General features: G+C 49.2%; 1 protein-coding gene across 3 annotated transcripts in view; it reads left to right on the top strand.

Moving 5' to 3' along the window:
* FMNL1 (formin like 1) overlaps positions 1 to 18,180 on the top strand; it is a 120,235-nt gene extending 102,055 nt beyond the window's left edge. For 2 of the 3 annotated variants that reach the window (XM_035135504.2, XM_035135502.2), the window contains 10 exons: positions 1,055 to 1,179; positions 1,302 to 1,507; positions 2,896 to 3,130; positions 5,255 to 5,323; positions 6,606 to 6,686; positions 7,254 to 7,383; positions 7,606 to 7,769; positions 8,592 to 8,693; positions 11,045 to 11,143; positions 12,668 to 13,364. In XM_035135504.2, coding sequence (XP_034991395.2) covers positions 1,055 to 1,179; positions 1,302 to 1,507; positions 2,896 to 3,130; positions 5,255 to 5,323; positions 6,606 to 6,686; positions 7,254 to 7,383; positions 7,606 to 7,769; positions 8,592 to 8,693; positions 11,045 to 11,143; positions 12,668 to 13,027 — 1,571 coding nt within the window. In that variant the 3' untranslated portion in view covers positions 13,028 to 13,364. Of the gene's footprint in view, positions 1 to 1,054; positions 1,180 to 1,301; positions 1,508 to 2,895; positions 3,131 to 5,254; positions 5,324 to 6,605; positions 6,687 to 7,253; positions 7,384 to 7,605; positions 7,770 to 8,591; positions 8,694 to 11,044; positions 11,144 to 12,667; positions 13,365 to 15,792 lie in introns of those variants that run through there. The other variant, XM_035135503.2, reaches the window with a different exon arrangement.
* The last annotated feature ends 136 nt before the right edge of the window (positions 18,181 to 18,316 follow it).

The raw sequence follows: 18,316 nt of genomic DNA, 5'->3' as shown, positions 1-18,316 counted from the left end.
TCTCAATTCCCTCGGAGCTGCATGCATAGAATCATAGAACTGTAGAATTGGAAGGGATCCTGGGGGTCATCTAGTCCAACCCCCTTCAATGGAGGGTAGAGGGGTTGTTACCCCATTTTATCCTGACAACAGTTCTGTGCAGTAGGTATCTTTCGAGAGACTCTGACTTTCTGCAGCCACTCAAGAAGTTGCGTTGTCTTCAGAGCCCAAGTCTTGACATCAGCTCAGCCATTCTAGTGGGTCCTGTGGGAATGTTGAGGAAAGTAGGAGAGGATATATTGATTAAATATTATCCCTCCTCACTCACGCTAGTGAGCAAGCAGCAGAGCACATTCCCTTGCACATTGCGGCAAGCAAGTTGATGGATTCATTAGAATCATTTAAGTTAAGCAATCAAGTCTGGCTTGTCTAGCCTGGATTGTTCCTGGTAAGTTTCCCCTTTTATTTAAAACAATAATAACATGACAGTCTTGTTTAAAAGTAAGAGTAAAGTTCACAGCAGTATTCTGAAGGCAGGCTTTATCTTGTGGTTACAGTTACATTTGTAGAGACAATAAGTCTGAGCTAGGCCTCAGACATTCTGCCTTGTGGCTTCCATCCTCTGTAAGGATGAGCCGTGTGCTGCTGGCTAGGAGCCAGAAGACAGAAAGATAGCTGCATGGCTAGCCCTTTTATAGGGAGGGCCTGCTAGGGTCACGCCCATCTACCTGGTCACACACAGGGGGAGGATGCTTCAGAACAGGTATGACAGGAAGTCCTCCCTGGCTGGGGCAACATTCCCCCGTGTGTCCACTCTAGGAAGCAGGAACTGTTGTATTTGACTGCTTCGGTGACGATACATCCCACAGGTCCAGAGGCTGAAGGGGTTCAAGGGTTGAAATTTGTGTCTGTGGTTGCTAGGCAACCGCAGGATATAGGCGGACCACACCTGGGATGTCTTCTTCTCTCTGTGTACAATCTGTCAGAAGGCCCCCCAGGCGCCAAAAGTAAGGCTCTGGAAAGGACGAGATCTCTGATTTGGTAGGCTCTGACAGGCTCTGTTGTCCTTTGAAAGCTGTCAAGATCAAGAAGCCAATACAAACGAAATTCCGGATGCCCATCTTCAACTGGGTGGCTCTGAAGCCCAACCAGATCAATGGCACGGTCTTCAACGAACTCAACGACGAGAAGGTCCTTCAGGTACGTCCAGGCTAAGTTCACCCCTCCCTGCTTCCTGCTCGTCCCCAACCCCCAACCCCCTACCCACCCCCATGCCCCAAACCCACGCTGTGCTCTCAATTTCTGACTTCCTCTCGGTGCAGGAGCTTGACATGAACGACTTTGAGGAGCAGTTCAAAACCAGAGCTCAAGGCCAGGCCCGTGAGCTCCCTGCCCTGAAGGCAAAGGCTTCCCAGAAGAAAGCCCCCAGCAAGGTGATGCTGATTGAATGTAACCGGGCCAAGAACCTGGCCATCACGCTTCGCAAGGCGGGCCTCAGCATCGACGGCATCTGCAAGGCCATCCAGGTGTGAGTAGCCTACACGCAAGGGATGGGTTTCCCACCTCTCCAATTCCTTTCCCCAGCAGAGTGGGCAGAGGAGGTGAGACTACATGGAGAGAGGATCGAGGCTGTTCCTGATTTAGACCCGGGTCAGTAAGCAGGAACCCGTCTCACTGATAAGGCATGCTTTTGCAGTCCCTAGTCTAGATGAAGCTGCAAGGCAACAATGCGTTCTATATACAGTGGTACCTCTACTTACAAATGTTTCTACTTACGAATGGAGCTCCGTCCGCCATCTTGGATGCGGTTTAGATAGGATTTTTTCTACTTACGAATTTTTAGATAGGGTTGCTTCTACTTACGAATGTTTTCTCCCAATGCATTCCTATGGGATTCGACTTACAATTTTTTTCGACTTACAAATGTGTGTTCGGAATGCATTAAATTCATAAGTAGAGGTACCACTGTACCTTCTTAAGACCACAGCAGAGTGGCAGACCGTCTGCGGCACATGCAGAAGGTCCCAGGTTCAAATCCCTGGCATCTCTGCGTAGGGCTAGGGAAGACTGTCTGTCTAAAAAAAAACCTCGAGAGCTGCTGCTGGTCAAGGTAGACCAGTGTTTCCCAAACTTGGGTCTTCAGCTGTTGCTGGACTACAACTCCCATCATCCCTAGCTAGCAGGACCAATGGTCAGGGATGATGGGAATTGTAGTCAAAAACAGTTTGATGTAGACAGATGTGAGCTACATGGATCCCGTGGTCCGACTCTGTATAAGGCAGCTTCCTGTGTAGTATTTGCACAAGTGCCACAGAGCTGTTCAATAGCAGGGGGAAAGGCAAGCATCAAAGTTTTGGGAAAGAGAATCCAAACGCCCCGCAATAGTGTGAACCTGGCGCGACCTAGAAGGGTTTATAGATGAGTCCCAGGCAATTAGTTGCCCAGAATGAGAAGCAATTGGGACCAATTTTCTGTTCCTGCCATCATGATAAAGCGGCTCATTTGAGTTCTGTCAATCGCCTTTGCGGTACTGCTTGAATATTAAAAGCTGCCGTTGGTTTGCTCTTTGAGGAATGGAGAACTGGGGAGCTGGTCCGACTTCATTACCTACAATCAGAGTAGAAACACTCCTCCCTTTGCCCCATGTTCTTAAGAAGGCACCGTGGTGGTCAGGGCCAGCACACCCATGGGGCAAGGTGAGGCAACTGCCTCAGGCGGCAGGATCCACGGGGGCAGCAGATCTCTATTCCCTCCTTGTTTGTGATGTAGATCTTCGCTCGCCCTTTCTTCCCTGGCGGAGAGGGGAGGTGCCCTTTTGTGGTTCGCCTCCCGTACCGATGGGTCCTGAGCCTGCCCAGGTGGTCTTCTGTTGTTACCCTGCCAATGAATCCGAGCCTTTGCTTTGCTCCCATTCAGTTACGACCTGCAGTCCCTAAGCCTTGACTTCATGGAGTTGTTGATGCGCTTCATCCCCACGGAATACGAGCTGACGGTGATTCGCAGGTACGAGAAGGAGCAACGGCCGCTGGACGAGCTTTCAGATGAGGACCAGTTCATGATTAAATTCAGCAGGATCCCTCGCCTGGCGGAACGCATGCACATCATGACCTTCCTGGGCAACTTCGGAGACACCGTCCAGCTCCTTCTACCCGTAAGGGAGTGGAATAGGCAGCCAGGGGGGCAACTAGAGTGGGGGCCAACAGTAGGGGCACCTTTGCAGGTGGATTCCGGACAGGTGTGCAGAAAGGACATAAAAGATGATGCAACCAATTGCTGCTTGCATTTTTGCAACGCCTTTCTTTTTGGTATGGTATAGCACGCCTGTTTTCAAGATAAAAATACAGTTCTTGGGTTGCTTGGCTGCTTAGCTGGGGCAGAAAGCCTGTGTCAGGCTTTGGGGGATCGGCTTCCTTCCCCGTGGCCATAAATAAGCAGATCAAACGAAAGGGAATTCTTACCAGTTAGTTTCTTTAGTAAGGACAGCGAAGGACAAAAGAAAGCATCTAAACAGAATGGCGGTGCTCCCAATTAAGGTCACACACCCCTTCCGTCCCTATTAATCTATGTCGCTCCTACTTCTTGTAATCTGAGCTTGTACCCTCTGTGCTTTCTGTTCTGCCACTTTCTGAGCCCTCCCTGACTTTGGAGAAGGAGGGTGAATGCTGTCCAGAAACTGTGAATCTGTTAACCCTCTCTCTCCCAGTGTTTCTTCTCCTTGCTGTTCCCCACCCAGTATTTCCCAGCTTCTGCCTTCTGAACCATGCCCCTCTGCAAACCACTGTTCCAAATCTATAGTACTGTCTTCCTGCTCCTGGGAAGATTCAGGATCAGGAAGAGGGGGTGGCTCCCATTCTTCCTCAGTGCAGCCCTCCTCTGCACGGTCCCTGACAGCTGCTTAGTTGGGACAGAAGCCTGGCAACGTGGCTCTCATTTCTGCTTCTCGTGGACTGCGGGCGCAGCAAAGCACTCTGAGCTTGTAACTTGTAACTAGCCTTTATTGGCATGTTAAAACAGTATAATCATAAAGCCGTACGAAGTCATCCAAATACACTGACAATCCGAACACATACAATATATAAAAGGCTAGATAACCACCATTGAATCAATCAGGCAACTTTAGATTTAGCTTTAAAAATCTCAGCTAAGTACCCCGAAACAATCTCGGTAGTTTCAGGAGTATTGTCCTTCTTAGCTATTCAACACAGCTGGGAGATGGAGGAGAAATTCGGAGGTGTGGGGCACCAGAAAGCAGCAACCCAGCAGGATGCAACAATCTAGAGAATGTCTTGAATTTGAGCAGCAGTGCCTTTTAAAGCCTGCAGCAGCCGTTCTTGATACCTGTTGGTGGAAGAGGCTGTGCGTGTTGAATTGGAAGCCTGCCCCACTTGCAGAAAAGGCTAGTTACGACACTGCCAGGCACCTGCCTTCTGTCCAACCTGGGCTGTGCCTGTTCTCTGTGTGGAATTCTGCCTCCATTACCACACAGGGAGGGATCTGGCTGAGGAATTCTAGGAGTCTTTCAAACAAAGGGCAGGGCGATGGGCAAAGGCGCCGACTGTCTTTGCCAGGGGCGGCCTTTATGATGAAGCAAAAGGTAGCAGATGCCAAGGTGGGGGTGGGCAGAGCTGCCCTGTACCCCTTAGACTAGCCTGCTTCCCTCAATTGCAGTGGAAGATGCTTCATTCGGTACGATTCAACTGCGAGTCTGATTGGCTTCTTTCTTTACCTTGCGGGAAGGTGCTGTCTTCAGGCAGCAGAATGTATTGAGCCGGCCCTTATCTTTGCCAAGGCCCAGCTCAAGACCCTTTGTGAAATCAGCTGTGGGATATAACAGGATTGTTATTACCTAGGCCTTAGCAGAGTGATAACAACCATCACATCACTCAGCGATTTGAAGCCGCCAACCCCCCCCCCCCCCCCCCGGCCCGCTCTGTCTTGTGTTCATAATATAAATGATTTCTTTTGAGGATATAAAACAGGAAACACTTGTGTAAGGAGGGTGGAAATTAAACTTAAGACATCTCCTTAAGATTTGAGTATCAGCACACCAATGCGCCTTTTCATTTACCCCTTACTCCCAAAATCTTAATGTTTCACTCCGTAGTATTGAATAAATCTGAATTTTCAGAAGTTTGGCATCTTCAGGGCTTGGAATGAAAAGTTCACTTTCCGCATTTTGAGTTAGCTCCACTAAAGTGGATATAGAGCTGGTGCAGGAGAAGGTGTCAGACAAAGCAGGGGAGCTGATTATGCCGTCGTTCTTTCCCGTCCACAGCAACTCAATTCCATCATCGCTGCTTCGATGTCGCTCAAGGCTTCTACCAAACTGCGCCAGATTTTGGAGGTGAGGTTCCTTAAAAATAAGGGTGGGTTTGCTCAGTCACAAAGAAGCAAGCCCACAAGTCAAACCCAATGCATTCAATTGGTGGCATCCTAAAATTCTGAGAGCTGAGACACATCTCCACCCTCCGATTGCAAGTATGGACACAAGTTAATCTTAGATTGGAAAAGCCTGGCTTTTAGAGTGAGGTGCCCTCACAGGAGTTCATCCAATGTGTTTCCGTCTGAGTTGCTGCTATGAGAGCGCTCTGTTAATTTTGGAAGCAGGTAAGCTCCTGCCAACCTAGCAGTTCGAAAGCACGTCAAAGTGCAAGTAGATAAATAGGTACCGCTACAGCGGGAAGGTAAACGGCGTTTCCGTGCGCTGCTCTGGTTTGCCAGAAGCGGCTTTCTCATGCTGGCCACATGACCTGGAAGCTGTACGCCGGCTCCCTCGGCCAATAACACGAGATGAATGCCACAACCCCAGAGTCGGTCACGACTGGACCTAATGGTCAGGGGTCCCTTTTACCTTTACCAGTACAGAGCAGAATTGTGTCCGGAAACAGAGCAGCAACCAGTGTGGCTGTTTAAGAACTGATAATATAAGTTCAGTGTAACTAGTCAGTTAGTAGCCTAACTGGTGGATTCTGTACAAACTGGAGTTTCTGGGGGGGGGGGGACCCTGAATGGCAGTCCTACATACAGTGTACTGTAATCAGGTTCCCTAGAGCAGGCATCCCCAAACTTCGGCCCTCCAGATGTTTTGGACTACAATTCCCATCATCCCTGACCACTGGTCCTGTTAGCTAGGGATCATGGGAGTTGTAGGCCAAAACATCCGCAGTTTGGGGAGGCCTGCCCTAGAATTTACCCACACATCTTTTGCATTTACTTGTGTGATCCTGTCACCACTTAGACATACAACTGTGATAGGATCACCACTTAGAGCAGGCATCCCCAAGCTTCGGCCCTCTAGATGTTTTGGACTACAATTCCCATCATCCCTGACCACTGGTCCTGTTAGCTAGGGATCATGGGAGTTGTAGGCCAAAACATCTGGAGGGCCGCAGTTTGGGGATGCCTGACTTAGAGAGTGTAGTAAACCAGAGTCGGTCACGACTGGACCTAATGGTCAGGGGTCCCCTTTACCTTTTAAGCCCAGTACAGTGACTCGTGCAGATACTCAACAGGCAGCCTCCTCTCACGGTGGGCAGTTCTGTTTGCATGGAAATGGGATTTGTAGATACAAACAAGTGTTCCCAGCCGTGCACGAGTGGTTTGGATTGATTGGTTGTCTCTCATAGATTGTCCTGGCGTTTGGGAACTACCTGAATAGCAGCAAGCGAGGAGCGGCCTATGGGTTCCGCTTGCAGAGCCTTGACGCGGTAAGTGACGTGGGTTGGGGAAGCATGGAAGACTTGGCACCCTCTTCGGGGAGCACGTCATGGCCAGGCACTAAACAGCAGGGGGTCAGCTTGAGGGTTCGCACTGGCCTTGTGCGAGATTGTGGTGGACCTCTGTGTTTGCCAGAACACCCCAGAAAACCACCGTGGGGGTGGAATCGGGATTCAGTGGCAAATCATTCTCAAACTATGGATCAGTGTTAGCTACAAGTTGGGTGCAAGCAAGACTGATCCAGAATGCGGCAGCCAGAGACCATATAACACCGGTCCTGAAAGACCTACATTGGCTCCCAGTATGTTTCTGAGCACAATTCAAAGTGTTGGTGCTGACCTTTAAAGCCCTAAACAGCCTCTGCCCAGTATACCTAAAAGGCAGCCAAAGTGGTTTCTGAACGTTTTGGAAGTCGAACGGACTTCCGGAACAGATTCCGTTCGGCTTCCAAGGTACGACTGTACTAGCAAGAGAAATACTACCGTAGGTGATTTTTGTGAGATAGTGGGGATTGGCTCCCTCACCCAACCCCCATTCTGACCCGTTTCTCTCTGTAGCTCCTGGATATGAAATCCACAGACCGGAAGCAGACGCTGCTTCATTACATCGTGCGGGTGATCCAGGAGAAATACTCTGACCTTACAAACTTCGCTAGTGACCTGCACTTCCTGGAAAAAGCGGCAGCAGGTGCTGAGCCAGAGGGTTCTGGGCAAGGGGAGAACTTTACAGCGAAGGATAGGGTGCAGCTCCTCCCCCTTGGCCATGGGAAAGTGCCAGAGGGGATCATAATACCCTTAAAATATATATATACTGAAGTTCCCCCCTAGGTAGATGTGTTAATTGGAGCCACGGCAGCTCGATTGGGCCTGCTTCGCCACCTCACGCTTCTTTCTCTGTTGGCTCTCGCAGTATCCCTGGACAGTGTGCTCCAAGATCTGCGGGGCCTACAGAGGGGCATGGAGCTCACGCGCAAAGAGTTCATGCGCCAGGATGACAGCACTGTGCTCAAGGACTTCCTCAAGGCGAACACAGAGGTGATGGAGAAGCTCCAGGCCGATGGCAAAACTGCACAGGTGAGGAGGAGGAGGAGGAGGCGGTGCTTAGTTCAGAAGGGGTTGTCGTGGCAACTCGAAACACAGGGGGAGATTTGAGCCTTAAAAAAAGAGAGAGCTAGCTAGCTTGCCAGCAGCTCTTGGGGACCACTCAGTTTTCAGGCAGCGGTATAGGGGTGAGAAGTATTTTCAATGCGTGACCCACAAATGCGTCCTCAGACTGCAGTGATGTCTCTCAATAGCTATCGGCTGGTGGTGTCGCATACAGATTCCAGAGAGAGGCAACACATTTGTAGCATCTCTTTCTGCCTCTCCATCTCTCTGTCTCACACACATACACTGGGGGGACGGGGGACACTGATTTAAATTGGTTAGGACCACCGGTTTGTCATCTCTGGGTTTTTAAAAAGATGGATGGAACTGAGCAGCAATGGGTGTGAATGTTCGCTGTGCTCATTTTACATACCTTTAAGCTCTCATTGAATTGTCCAAGATTACATTTTTTATTTATATCGCGTTGGCATTTCACTCCACCTTTTCCCCCATTTCCTCTCCACGGCCGTGTGGATGTTTCTCTGTGTGTGGATGCATCAAACTCCTTGAAAGCTTATTCCATTCTGTTGTCGCAAGGCTCTTTTTCCATTTTTGACAATAAAAATGAAGCCTACACATCTTGGTGTCAAAGCTGGCATCATCCATGGGTTCCCAAAGAGAAGAGGCTCATTGCACGGGGCAACCGATAAATATAAGAAACAAATTTGAGGGAATGTGGCATTGCTGACAAAGCCGCTGCCCCAAGATTGAGGGTTGTGACTGTGGGGTTTTTTCTTTCATTCTCTACAGGACGCCTATGAGTCAACAGTGGAGTATTTCGGGGAGAACCCCAAGACTACCCCTCCGACAATGTTCTTCCCTACGTTTGTGCGCTTCGTCAAGGCATACAAGGTAAGACTCGTGCCTTTAGTTGGGTGCATCCTGTTTATTGACTGTGAGCCACACTCCTTGAGTCCCATATTTATTTGCATCGGGAAGATTCTAAATACCAACTTTTGTAAAGATTGCCGTCATAATGCAGATGGGGGACATGGAATTCTTAAAACATGCTATGTAAATGCTAAGTGTTGAGGATTATTGTAGTACAGTGGTACCTCGGGTTAAGAACTTAATCCATTCTGGAGGTCTGTTCTTAACCTGAAAGTGTTCTTAATGCGAGGTACCACTTTAGCTAACGGGGCCTCCCGCTGCTGCTGCGCAATTTCTGTTCTCATCCTGAAGCAAAGTTCTTAACCCGAGGTACTATTTCTGGGTTAGCGGAGTCTGTAACCTGAAGCGTCTGTAACCCAAGGTACCACTGTAGGTACCACTGTAGTCAATAAAACGTGTTGCGGTGGTAGGCCACACACACTAGGCCACTAGTTTATGTCTTCCAAATAGTTTAGTTTACTGAAATAGTTTAGTTTAGAGAAGTTTTTAATGTTTGGTGTTTTATCGTGTTTTTAATATTCTGTTGGGAGCTGCCCAGAGTGGCTACAGAAACCCCGCCAGATGGGCAGGGTATAAATTATCATTATCATTATATTTATGAATTACTGGATTGACCTAAAGCAGTCGTTATCAAGCTTACCTCTCTGGGCCACTCTTTCAAAAAAAAAATTGCTTGCACCACACTGATTTTTTTATTGATAAGGGGGAAAAAAGAGAAACAACTCCTAGCAGTGCTTGACTTATGACGTAGAACACAACTACTTTATAATTGTAGGTAGGGACGCGGGTGGCGCTGTGGGTTAAACCACAGAGCCTACGGCTTGCCAATCAGAAGGTCGGCGATTCAAATCCCCGCAACAGGGTAAGCTCCCGTTGTTTGGTCCCAGCTCCTGCCAACCTAGCAGTTCAAAAGCACGTCAGTGCAAGGAGATAAATAGGTACCGCTACAGCGGGAAGGTAAACGGTGTTTCCGTGCACTGCTTTGGTTCACCAGAAGCGGCTTTGTCATGCTGGCCACATGACCTGGAAGCTGTATGCCGGCTCCCTCAGCCAATAACGCGAGATGAGCGCCGCAACCCCAGAGTCGATCACGACTGGACCTAATGGTCAGGGGACCCTTTACCTTTAAAGCCCAGTAGTGACTCATGCGGATACTCAACAGGCAGTATCAACAGGGGTCCCTTTAGAATCATAGTATTGTAGAGTTGGAAGGTGCACCAGGGGTCATCTAGTCCAACCCCCTGCAATGCAGGAATATTTGGCCCAGTGTGGGGCGAAATATGATCATGGGACATCCAGAAGGTATAGAACAATGCAGCTACGTAAGAACATGAATCATTTCCAAAAATATAATTATAAGTGAGCCTCTTGCATATGTACCTTAAGAATGCGTACAAACTCAATGAGAGATGTGAGCTTGAAGTGTTACTTGATGCTCGCATTTTGAAAAGATAACTATCCGTATTCTGCAATTAAAAAAGAAATTATATTGATACTAGACTGGACTACGCTGAAATGTTAAAATGTTTGATTCTCCTTGAATCTCAAACCGCACCAGTGTGGCACGCATACCCTTTGAGAACCACTGAGCTAGAGAAAGGAGAACTCCCTAGTTTTTATATCCTAGATATATATTTCCTAGATAGCATTTGATACGAATAACTTTAATAGAAAGAGTGACTAGCTCTTGTAGATGTTGCTACAAGGAGGCAAGGATAGGTAAGGCTCCCCTTGGGGGGAAATTCCCCACCCCACCCCCCGCCTACGAATGAGACCCATTGGTGGCACCAGTGGGCAGTTGTAGGGCTGGGGTGACAACGGCTGAATTAGCAAAAAGGTTTTCTACATCCCCATCTTTATTACAGGTCATGTAATAAAGGACAAAGTTGGACTGTTTCAGATTGTGGGACCACCCAAAATAAGGTGGTGGTTCGTGCGTAGGTGAAGGTCTCCCTTAAGTATGCAGAAAGATATCATTAGTTTGTAAACTAAGAAAGAAAGAAAGAAATACTTTTGGAAAACTCAAGGATCATGGAGCTTCCAGAAAGCACAGAATGTTGAGTATCTCTGCTGGGGGAAAGTGAAGCGGTTTAGCCAGCCTGAGACCAGACGCTAACATCTTTTTGTATCCTGGCAATGAGAGCTGGGGGGAATGTGTGCGATGAGTTTTTAAACTCTGTCCACTGGAAAGGTGGGCTTGCGAATCTGATAACTCCGTGATGTGACGTGTTTGGGAGCCCTGTCACCATCTAGGGATGTACCTGCAATTGCTTAGCGAAGCTTATTTCTCTCTCTCCCTGCCCTGAAACTAGAAAGCGGAAGAAGATATCCAGTTGTGGAAGAAGCAGGAAGCGGCAGCCAAAGTGGAGGAGGTGAACTCCCCCAGCCAGGAGGAAAAGGCAGCTCAAAAGGTAGGTGTTAACACAGGACACCTTTCCAAAACCATTTCCCCCTTCCCCCTGCTTTTTCTCAAAATGAAAAGAGTTCTGGAATTCCCACCAGACTGTGTTCAGCAACTGGATCTTGTGTTGGTGTTGGGGACCAAATCTGAACTCTGCCAAAAACACTTTCTGCTCGCAGGATTCATATAACTTACTCTGTTGTCGATTGTCAGAAACAGCTAGAGGAGGAGAGGTGGAGGGAAAGAGGCATTGACTTTGCTAGTCGGAGCGCTGGGCAGCAGCAGCAGCAAACGTACAAATGTATCTGGTTCCCATTTGGCTCCCAAGCTCCTTGGAAGCTGTTCTAAAGAGCACCATTGCAACCACAGATGTGTATTGCACGGAAAACATCTAGCTTGTGTGTCGAAAACATGGTAGCTGGGGCGACTGGTGCCCATTTGCAGGAGTAAGTCCACCCGTAGGTGGCTCCAGAGCCAAATCATTCTAGGTCTGTCCTCATCCTCCATGCCGAGATCCACAAGGGCAGCATGGATATAGAGAAGCTGGTAGACCGTGCTACTCCCTGGACTGACCGTAAAGGTAAAGGACTCTTGGAAGGTTAAGTCCAGTCAAAGGCGACTCTGGGGTTGCGGTGCTCATCTCGCTTTCAGGCCAAGGGAGCTGGTGTTTGTCCGTAGGCCGCTTTCTGGGTCATGTGGCCAGCATCACTAAACCACTTCTGGCACGACGGGACACTGTGACGGAGACCAGAGCGCACAGAAATGCCGTTTACCTTCTCGCCGCAGGGTTGCCTATTTATCTACTTGCACTGGTGTGCTTTTGAACTGCTAGGCTGGCAGGAGCTGGGACAGAGCAATGGGAGCTCATCCCATTGTGGGGGTTTTATCTATTATCATTATTATCTATTATCTATTGTCATCTTTATTATTAATTTTACCTCTTAACAGAGGGTTTGATATTATTATTTTTGGCTCATATTTGTTGTAGGTTTTGTTTGTTTTTTTGTACTGTTTAACAATTATTTGCAGACTTGTGGCTTTTTTGTTCTCAAATTCTGTGCTACACTAGTTTGCACTGTGCAACATTACAGTAAGAGGGCTGGGGGGGGGGAGACTTCATGGATGCAATGTTTCCTACAGTTCGCGATAGTATTTCTCGGTGATTTAAACGTGACCAAGCCTTCGGTACTTTGTCACAAAAAAGCAGGTTTTCCGGGTGACTTATTTTGGCAAGTGTCAAAATAAGAATTGATGGTGTATTGCTGTCGAGAGTCACTTTGATTTGAAATATACATTGCAGCAAAAATAAAAATAAAAAAATCTGCTGCCTTAAGCCCCTGGGAACAGACTGGGTAAAAAACAATTCACAAAATCGAACAATGGATGGTATTCGGCAGCGACAAGCAGCAAACTGGTTCTCCCCTATATCTAGTACCTTGGACAGCTGCCTGACGGGTGGGCCGGTCCTGCGAGGAGAAATATCGTCTCTCTTGGTAAGTGTGTAACCACAGCAACCGCTTCTCTCTCTTGGCAGTCTCCCACACACAAGGCCAAGCGGCAGCAGATGGACCTCATTTCTGAGCTGAAGAAGAAGCAGCTGGTGAAGGAGCCCCTCATTTATGAAGAGAAAGATGGAGCCATTGAGGATATTATTACAGGTGAGGAGGAAGGAGGCAGTTTGTTTTACCAGAGGGCTTTGAAGTCTCGGCAGGTCCTCCGCGGAGGCCCGGGCAAAGGGGGAGCTGCGTGGAATCGTAGCGCCCGAGGGAAGCAACTTCCCAGTAACTTCCGAGCTGTGCAATTTGGGCCCAGCTTTGCCACCTCTGCAGCCACCTGGCATGGGGTGGCTCAGTTGCTAAAGTGTGAAACTCTTAACCTCAGGGTCATGGGTTAAGAGCCCCACGTTGGCCAAACAGACTCCTGCATTAGAGGGGGTTGTACTAGATTGACTCGTGGCCCCTTCAGACTCTACAATTCTATATCCGGGGAAGGATAAGAGGCAATCGCAAGCTTTAAGGGACCCCTGACCATTAGGTCCAGTCGTGACCGACTCTGGGGTTGCGGCGCTCATCTCGCGTTATTGGCCGAGGGAGCCGGCGTACAGCGTCCAGGTCATGTGGCCAGCATGACAAAGCCGCTTCTGGTGAACCAGAGCAGCGCACGGAAATGCCGTTTACCTTCCCGCTTGGAGCGGTACCTATTTATCTACTTGCACTTTGACGTGCTTTTGAACTGCTGGGACCGAGCAACAGGAGCTCACCCCGTAGCAGGGATTCGAACTGCCGACCTTTTGATCAACAAGCCCTAGGCTCTGTGTTTAACCCACAGCACCACCTGGGTCTATATCCAGGGAAGGATAAGAGGCAATCACAGGCTTTACTGAGCCCTTATTTGTTTGAGACTACACCATGCCTCCACCCCCCCTTTTTTAGCAAATATTTGCCTGTGTACAGTTCTAACTGGCCTGCGTGCTTGGGCTAACACATTTAATTTCCATCGTTGCAAATCTGGGCTCTCGGAGCAGTCGGCCATTAGTGGGCATCCTTATTTTTTCTTCTCCCCAACCAACCTGGTTGTTTCTTTTATTACATTTGTATCCCACCTTTTCTCCAGGCTGCTCAAGGCGGTGGGGTACACAGTCCTTTGCTCTCCCATTCCCATCTAATTCCCACAGCAAAACCCTGTGAAGTCGGTTAAGCTGAGAGACAAGCGACTTCTGAGGCCTTCCCCATCCTGCCAATGCCCAGACACACCACACAAACACACAACACTAGGTGGAGCTGTAAGAGAGGTTTTCTGCTGCTGCTGCTGCTTTTTGCCTGTTGCATGGAGTCCCATTCCCCTGTTGTTATACCCTCCTTAGGCCTTTCTACTCCTTTTGCAAACCAGCTTGCCTGCTTTTACTAATCGCTGCAGGGCCCGGCGCTCTTTCTAAGCGCACTCATGTCTTTATTTTTCCTGCCCAAAGATTCTCAAAGGGTGCATCTACACCACAGACTTAAACTGGGAGAACAGAACTGCAGGAGTGGAGAGGTTTTGTAGACAGGGCAGAGGGGTAGAGCAGGCTGTCAAACCTCCAACAGGGATTTGCTAGTGCTGTCAACGAGCTTCAGTTTCCAGGATTATTTCGAGAGAAGCCGTGACAGATACTAAGTGCTGCGGAATGCAGAGATGCCATTTAGAGGCTTGGCGCCTCTTTGTAGAGACTACCTTGCTTGCTTGCTGTGGGACTTTTACTTGCCTGCTTTACTTGCCCTTTGTTTCTCTTCTGCTTCTTAATCTTCTTGCCTTTCCACCCGGTACTATTCTTTACTTAGCCCTGAAGACCGTTCCTTTCACTGCTCGGACGGGCAAGCGCTCTTCTCGCCTCTTCTGCGACGCCAGTTTCAATGAAGAGAGCCCACTGTAGCTTGTGGCTCTAGGTAACGTGCTGCATCAAAGGCAGAATTGTGGATTTATGTCAAGCATCCCCAAACTTTGGCCCTCCAGATGTTTTGGACTACAATTGCCATCATCCCTGACCACTGGTCCTGTTAGCTAGGGATCATGGGAGTTGTAGGCCAAAACATCTGGAGGGCCGCAGTTTGGGGATGCCTGATTTATGTAGTCGAGGAGTGGGGAGCCCGGCTGGTAAAAGTGGCGTCCCGAAAGAACTCCTTCCGGTGCTGGGATGAGCCCTGCAATAGCTGAAGCGTCTAGCCAGGCATTTGAGTGAATATGTGAGGGAGTTTGAACTGTGTGTGTGTGTGTGTGTGTGCGCGCGCGTGCATACAATCAGTGTTAGGGCTGGGTGATATATGGTTTTCAACAATGTGATATATAACCAACTAAACATTGCAATACGCCGATAGATCACGGTGTCTGAAATAAGGATGAAGCGATGTAGAGGCATTTGGCCAGCTTCAGGGTTTTTCCTGCACCGTGATTTTTGCCGGCACCTGCCCTTGCGATTCGCTTGAGGCAGGCGATCGCTGAGCCGGCAGAGTTAACAGGAGCTACAGGAATCGAGAGAAGCATTGGCTGGCTTAATGTTTTTCCCCACATCGTGATTGTTGCATAGCGCCCACCCACCCACTATGATTGACAATGTATTGCTAGGTCAAAAATTCTGAAATGCAATTATCACAATGTGGACTTCAGGCTTCTCAGGGCAGTAAACCTTTTAGGTCTGAAAGTGAGGTGTGTCTCCAATTTTAAGTAAGTTAAAAAAAAACCAGAAGGCCACACTGCATACAGCGGGGTGTTTCTTTTCTTTCCCTAGTTTTTAAATGAAAAGCAGCCTTGAAGGTTGCCATCAGCAATAGAGTAATGGGTGCCAAGAATGTGCCAAATGCTCAATTTTTTGGGGGGGGGGTCATTCCTGGATCTTTTTTCCTAGTTGGTGGGAAAAGCAGTTGTTGGGGGGTGGGGAAGGAAGCAATTTTGAGAAGACAAATGAGAGGATGGGAAAAGAGTTAAGCAAGTTCGCTCTGCTCCTCTCAGTGGTAGCCTCCGAGGTTGTATTTCAATATAAACTAGTCCGGGGAGGACGGACACACTGCTGCACATTCTGCATTGCAGAAGTTTTAGGGAGAAACCAGCGCAAATCCAAAAGCCAAGCATGTCTGAACACATGGACCTGAAACAATTAACTAGGCGTTTTGTCTTTTCTCATGGCAGGCCTGCGCAACCAGCCGTACCGGCGGGGGGACACCGGTCGGCACAGCGCCAGGAAACGGGCCATGGGGCAGACGCTGCAGGTGACTGCCGACATCTCGCTGTGACAGCCCCGAATGAGAACAGCAAGCTAGCCAAGCCTTGGTTTGGGGGCGCGAGGCAAGGACTGGGGGGTTCCTGGCCGACGGGCTTGGACCAAAAGCTCCTCACACCAAGGAAGGACATAAACTCAGGGCAGGACGATCCCTTCCCTCCTCCTCCTCCTCCGCTTTTAAAGCCATTTGTGGGCTTATGCGCACAACCACCCTGCCAATTCTCCTGCCCACGGGGATCAACGCTGCTTCATTTTGAACTTCGTTTTCTCTGCCAACTAGGACAGCAGGTGGTTCTGGAAGGCAATTCCAGCCATAGCAACACCAAGCCAAGAACGAGCACCTTCCACAGCCTGGAATGTTTATGACTGCACTCCCTCTGGAGGGAGGAAGCGGAGCCGACGGTCTCGATTCCTCCCCCCTGCTTGCCCTGGTCCCTTCCCCCCCCCCCCCCGCCTCATTCAGCTGGGCCATTTCAGTCTGCTTTAATCCTCCACTTTCTCCTCTGGCCTGGAGAAGACAGCCAGTGTTTGCAGGCCAGTTTTCTCCCATATGACATGAACTCGCTCGTTTGATCCGAGCGAGTAGTCGTACACTTGTAGGAAGGTTACTTGCCCCAGGAATGTGTAACCTCAGGATCATTTAAGCCATTAAAGTGGTGAAACGAGGGGGGTCCACCAGGACTTTGCAGGGGGGGGGGGCTGCAAGCACCCTGTACAAAACAGCTCCTTGGACAGGTGCCACCACCACCTTGGCCCTGTAGGACACAAACTGCAGGCAGCACTTCAGGTTTATTCTGTAGAGAGGGCTAACAGCCTGTGTAATTTTCTACCTTTGCGACGTTTTGGCTGGCACAGGCCTGGCCGAGGATGCCTGGGAGTGCAGTCTTAAGCCTCGACCAAGGCTGTAGTGGTTATAGATGACCCAGGAGTCTCTGCTGTCCTCCATATTTCCACGTAGTCCAAGTCCGCCCCGCATCATGAGGGCGACGAGACGACAGTTTGATCAGTGCACGTAAGCAACCAGAGTTGTCCTTCCTTCCACCAAGGCTCCGCACCACCACCTAAAGTCACTGCCCTCGTGCACATCTTCAGATGGAAAGTGGCCAGCCGCTAAGGAGGAAAGAAGACTGGGCTCTAAGCAGGAGACGTAAATCTTCCCAAGTATAATGTTTGGTTAAAGTTATGGATATGATTTTGGCTTCTTATTCTAGCACAACAGCCACCCCTAGGAAGCAGTTGCGGTCCGTGGAACAGCCCTCTCAGGATTTAAGTACTAAGCACAGGCGGCACTTTGGTATTTTTTAAAACCAACATGCTCTGATGCAGAGAAGCTTAGAGGCTTCGTGACAATCAAAACCGGGGGAGCGAAGTTGCTTTTCTTTTTCTTGCCACGTGGTGTCGCCATTTCTGTGGGGTTTCCCACCGGTGCTTTCTCTCCAACCTGTGCCCTGGGTTCTAGTCTCTCCCTGCCCCCCCACCCCCCGAACGAAAAGTAGAGGTAATTAGGTCAATCAGATTATACACGCTATAATTTCCAAGAGCACAATGGGGTGGTTCCTCCCTGCGCCCCCAGGAATCCAAGCAGCAAATGAATTTGCATATGGGGTAAGATTTCTGAAGGTCAGGTTGTCTGAAGGACTCTGTATCATGGAGCCACTTTGCTTACAAAGGTAGACCAAGGGGTAAGCAAGAGGATCCTTACAGACCCAGGATGTGACGTCTTTCGACAGCTCTGTTCTCTGTGGGTTCCCAGTGGACAATGGCACTTGCAAGTTGAGCATCTGCTCTCCCCGCCCCCTTTGTTCTTTACAGCTCATGCCCTTTTTCTTATCTGGGGGCGGAGAGGGGAGATTGTGAAAACTCGAAGAGACACATATAGCCCATCCCATCCGCCCCAGCACAAATCCAGGCCCCCTGGGACGGATTCTGCCTACAGAGGACGTTGGTAGGCAAAGGGCTGCATTCCTACCCTGTTCACCCCAGCATGCAAGCTTTGCAGCAATAAATGCACACTGCAGCGGGTGTTGACCTGCATACCTAACAGCCCTCCTGTTCTGTCTCGGCTGGAAAGGAACCATTTCTTAAAAAGTCATGCAAAGGTCAACACCCTACTTTTCATCTTCTCATCCGGCTTTAGCCTTCGAGCTGCACACCCGCTTAGAAACTCCAGGTTTAGACTTAGGCTAACATTTGCTTTCTCCTGTAACCTTAAAAGCAGCTTAAAAGGGGGGGGGGGAAGAGACCAATCACAGCATTTAAACTCAGAACAGAAACCTTGGAAACTGTTTCATCACACACTTTTGGGGGGCGGGCGGGGGAGAAGCGGGAGAAGGGGATATTAGGAAAAGAATTGAATGTGCAACCTATTGTTTTTAGAAATGCCTTGAATCATGGAGGGGAAGACCACAACACCCCTCTGTATGATTGCTATTT

The sequence above is a fragment of the Zootoca vivipara genome, chromosome 13 (genome assembly GCF_963506605.1).
Source record: "Zootoca vivipara chromosome 13, rZooViv1.1, whole genome shotgun sequence".
Lineage (NCBI taxonomy): Eukaryota > Metazoa > Chordata > Lepidosauria > Squamata > Lacertidae > Zootoca > Zootoca vivipara.
This window is presented reverse-complemented; position numbering and strand designations above follow the sequence as displayed.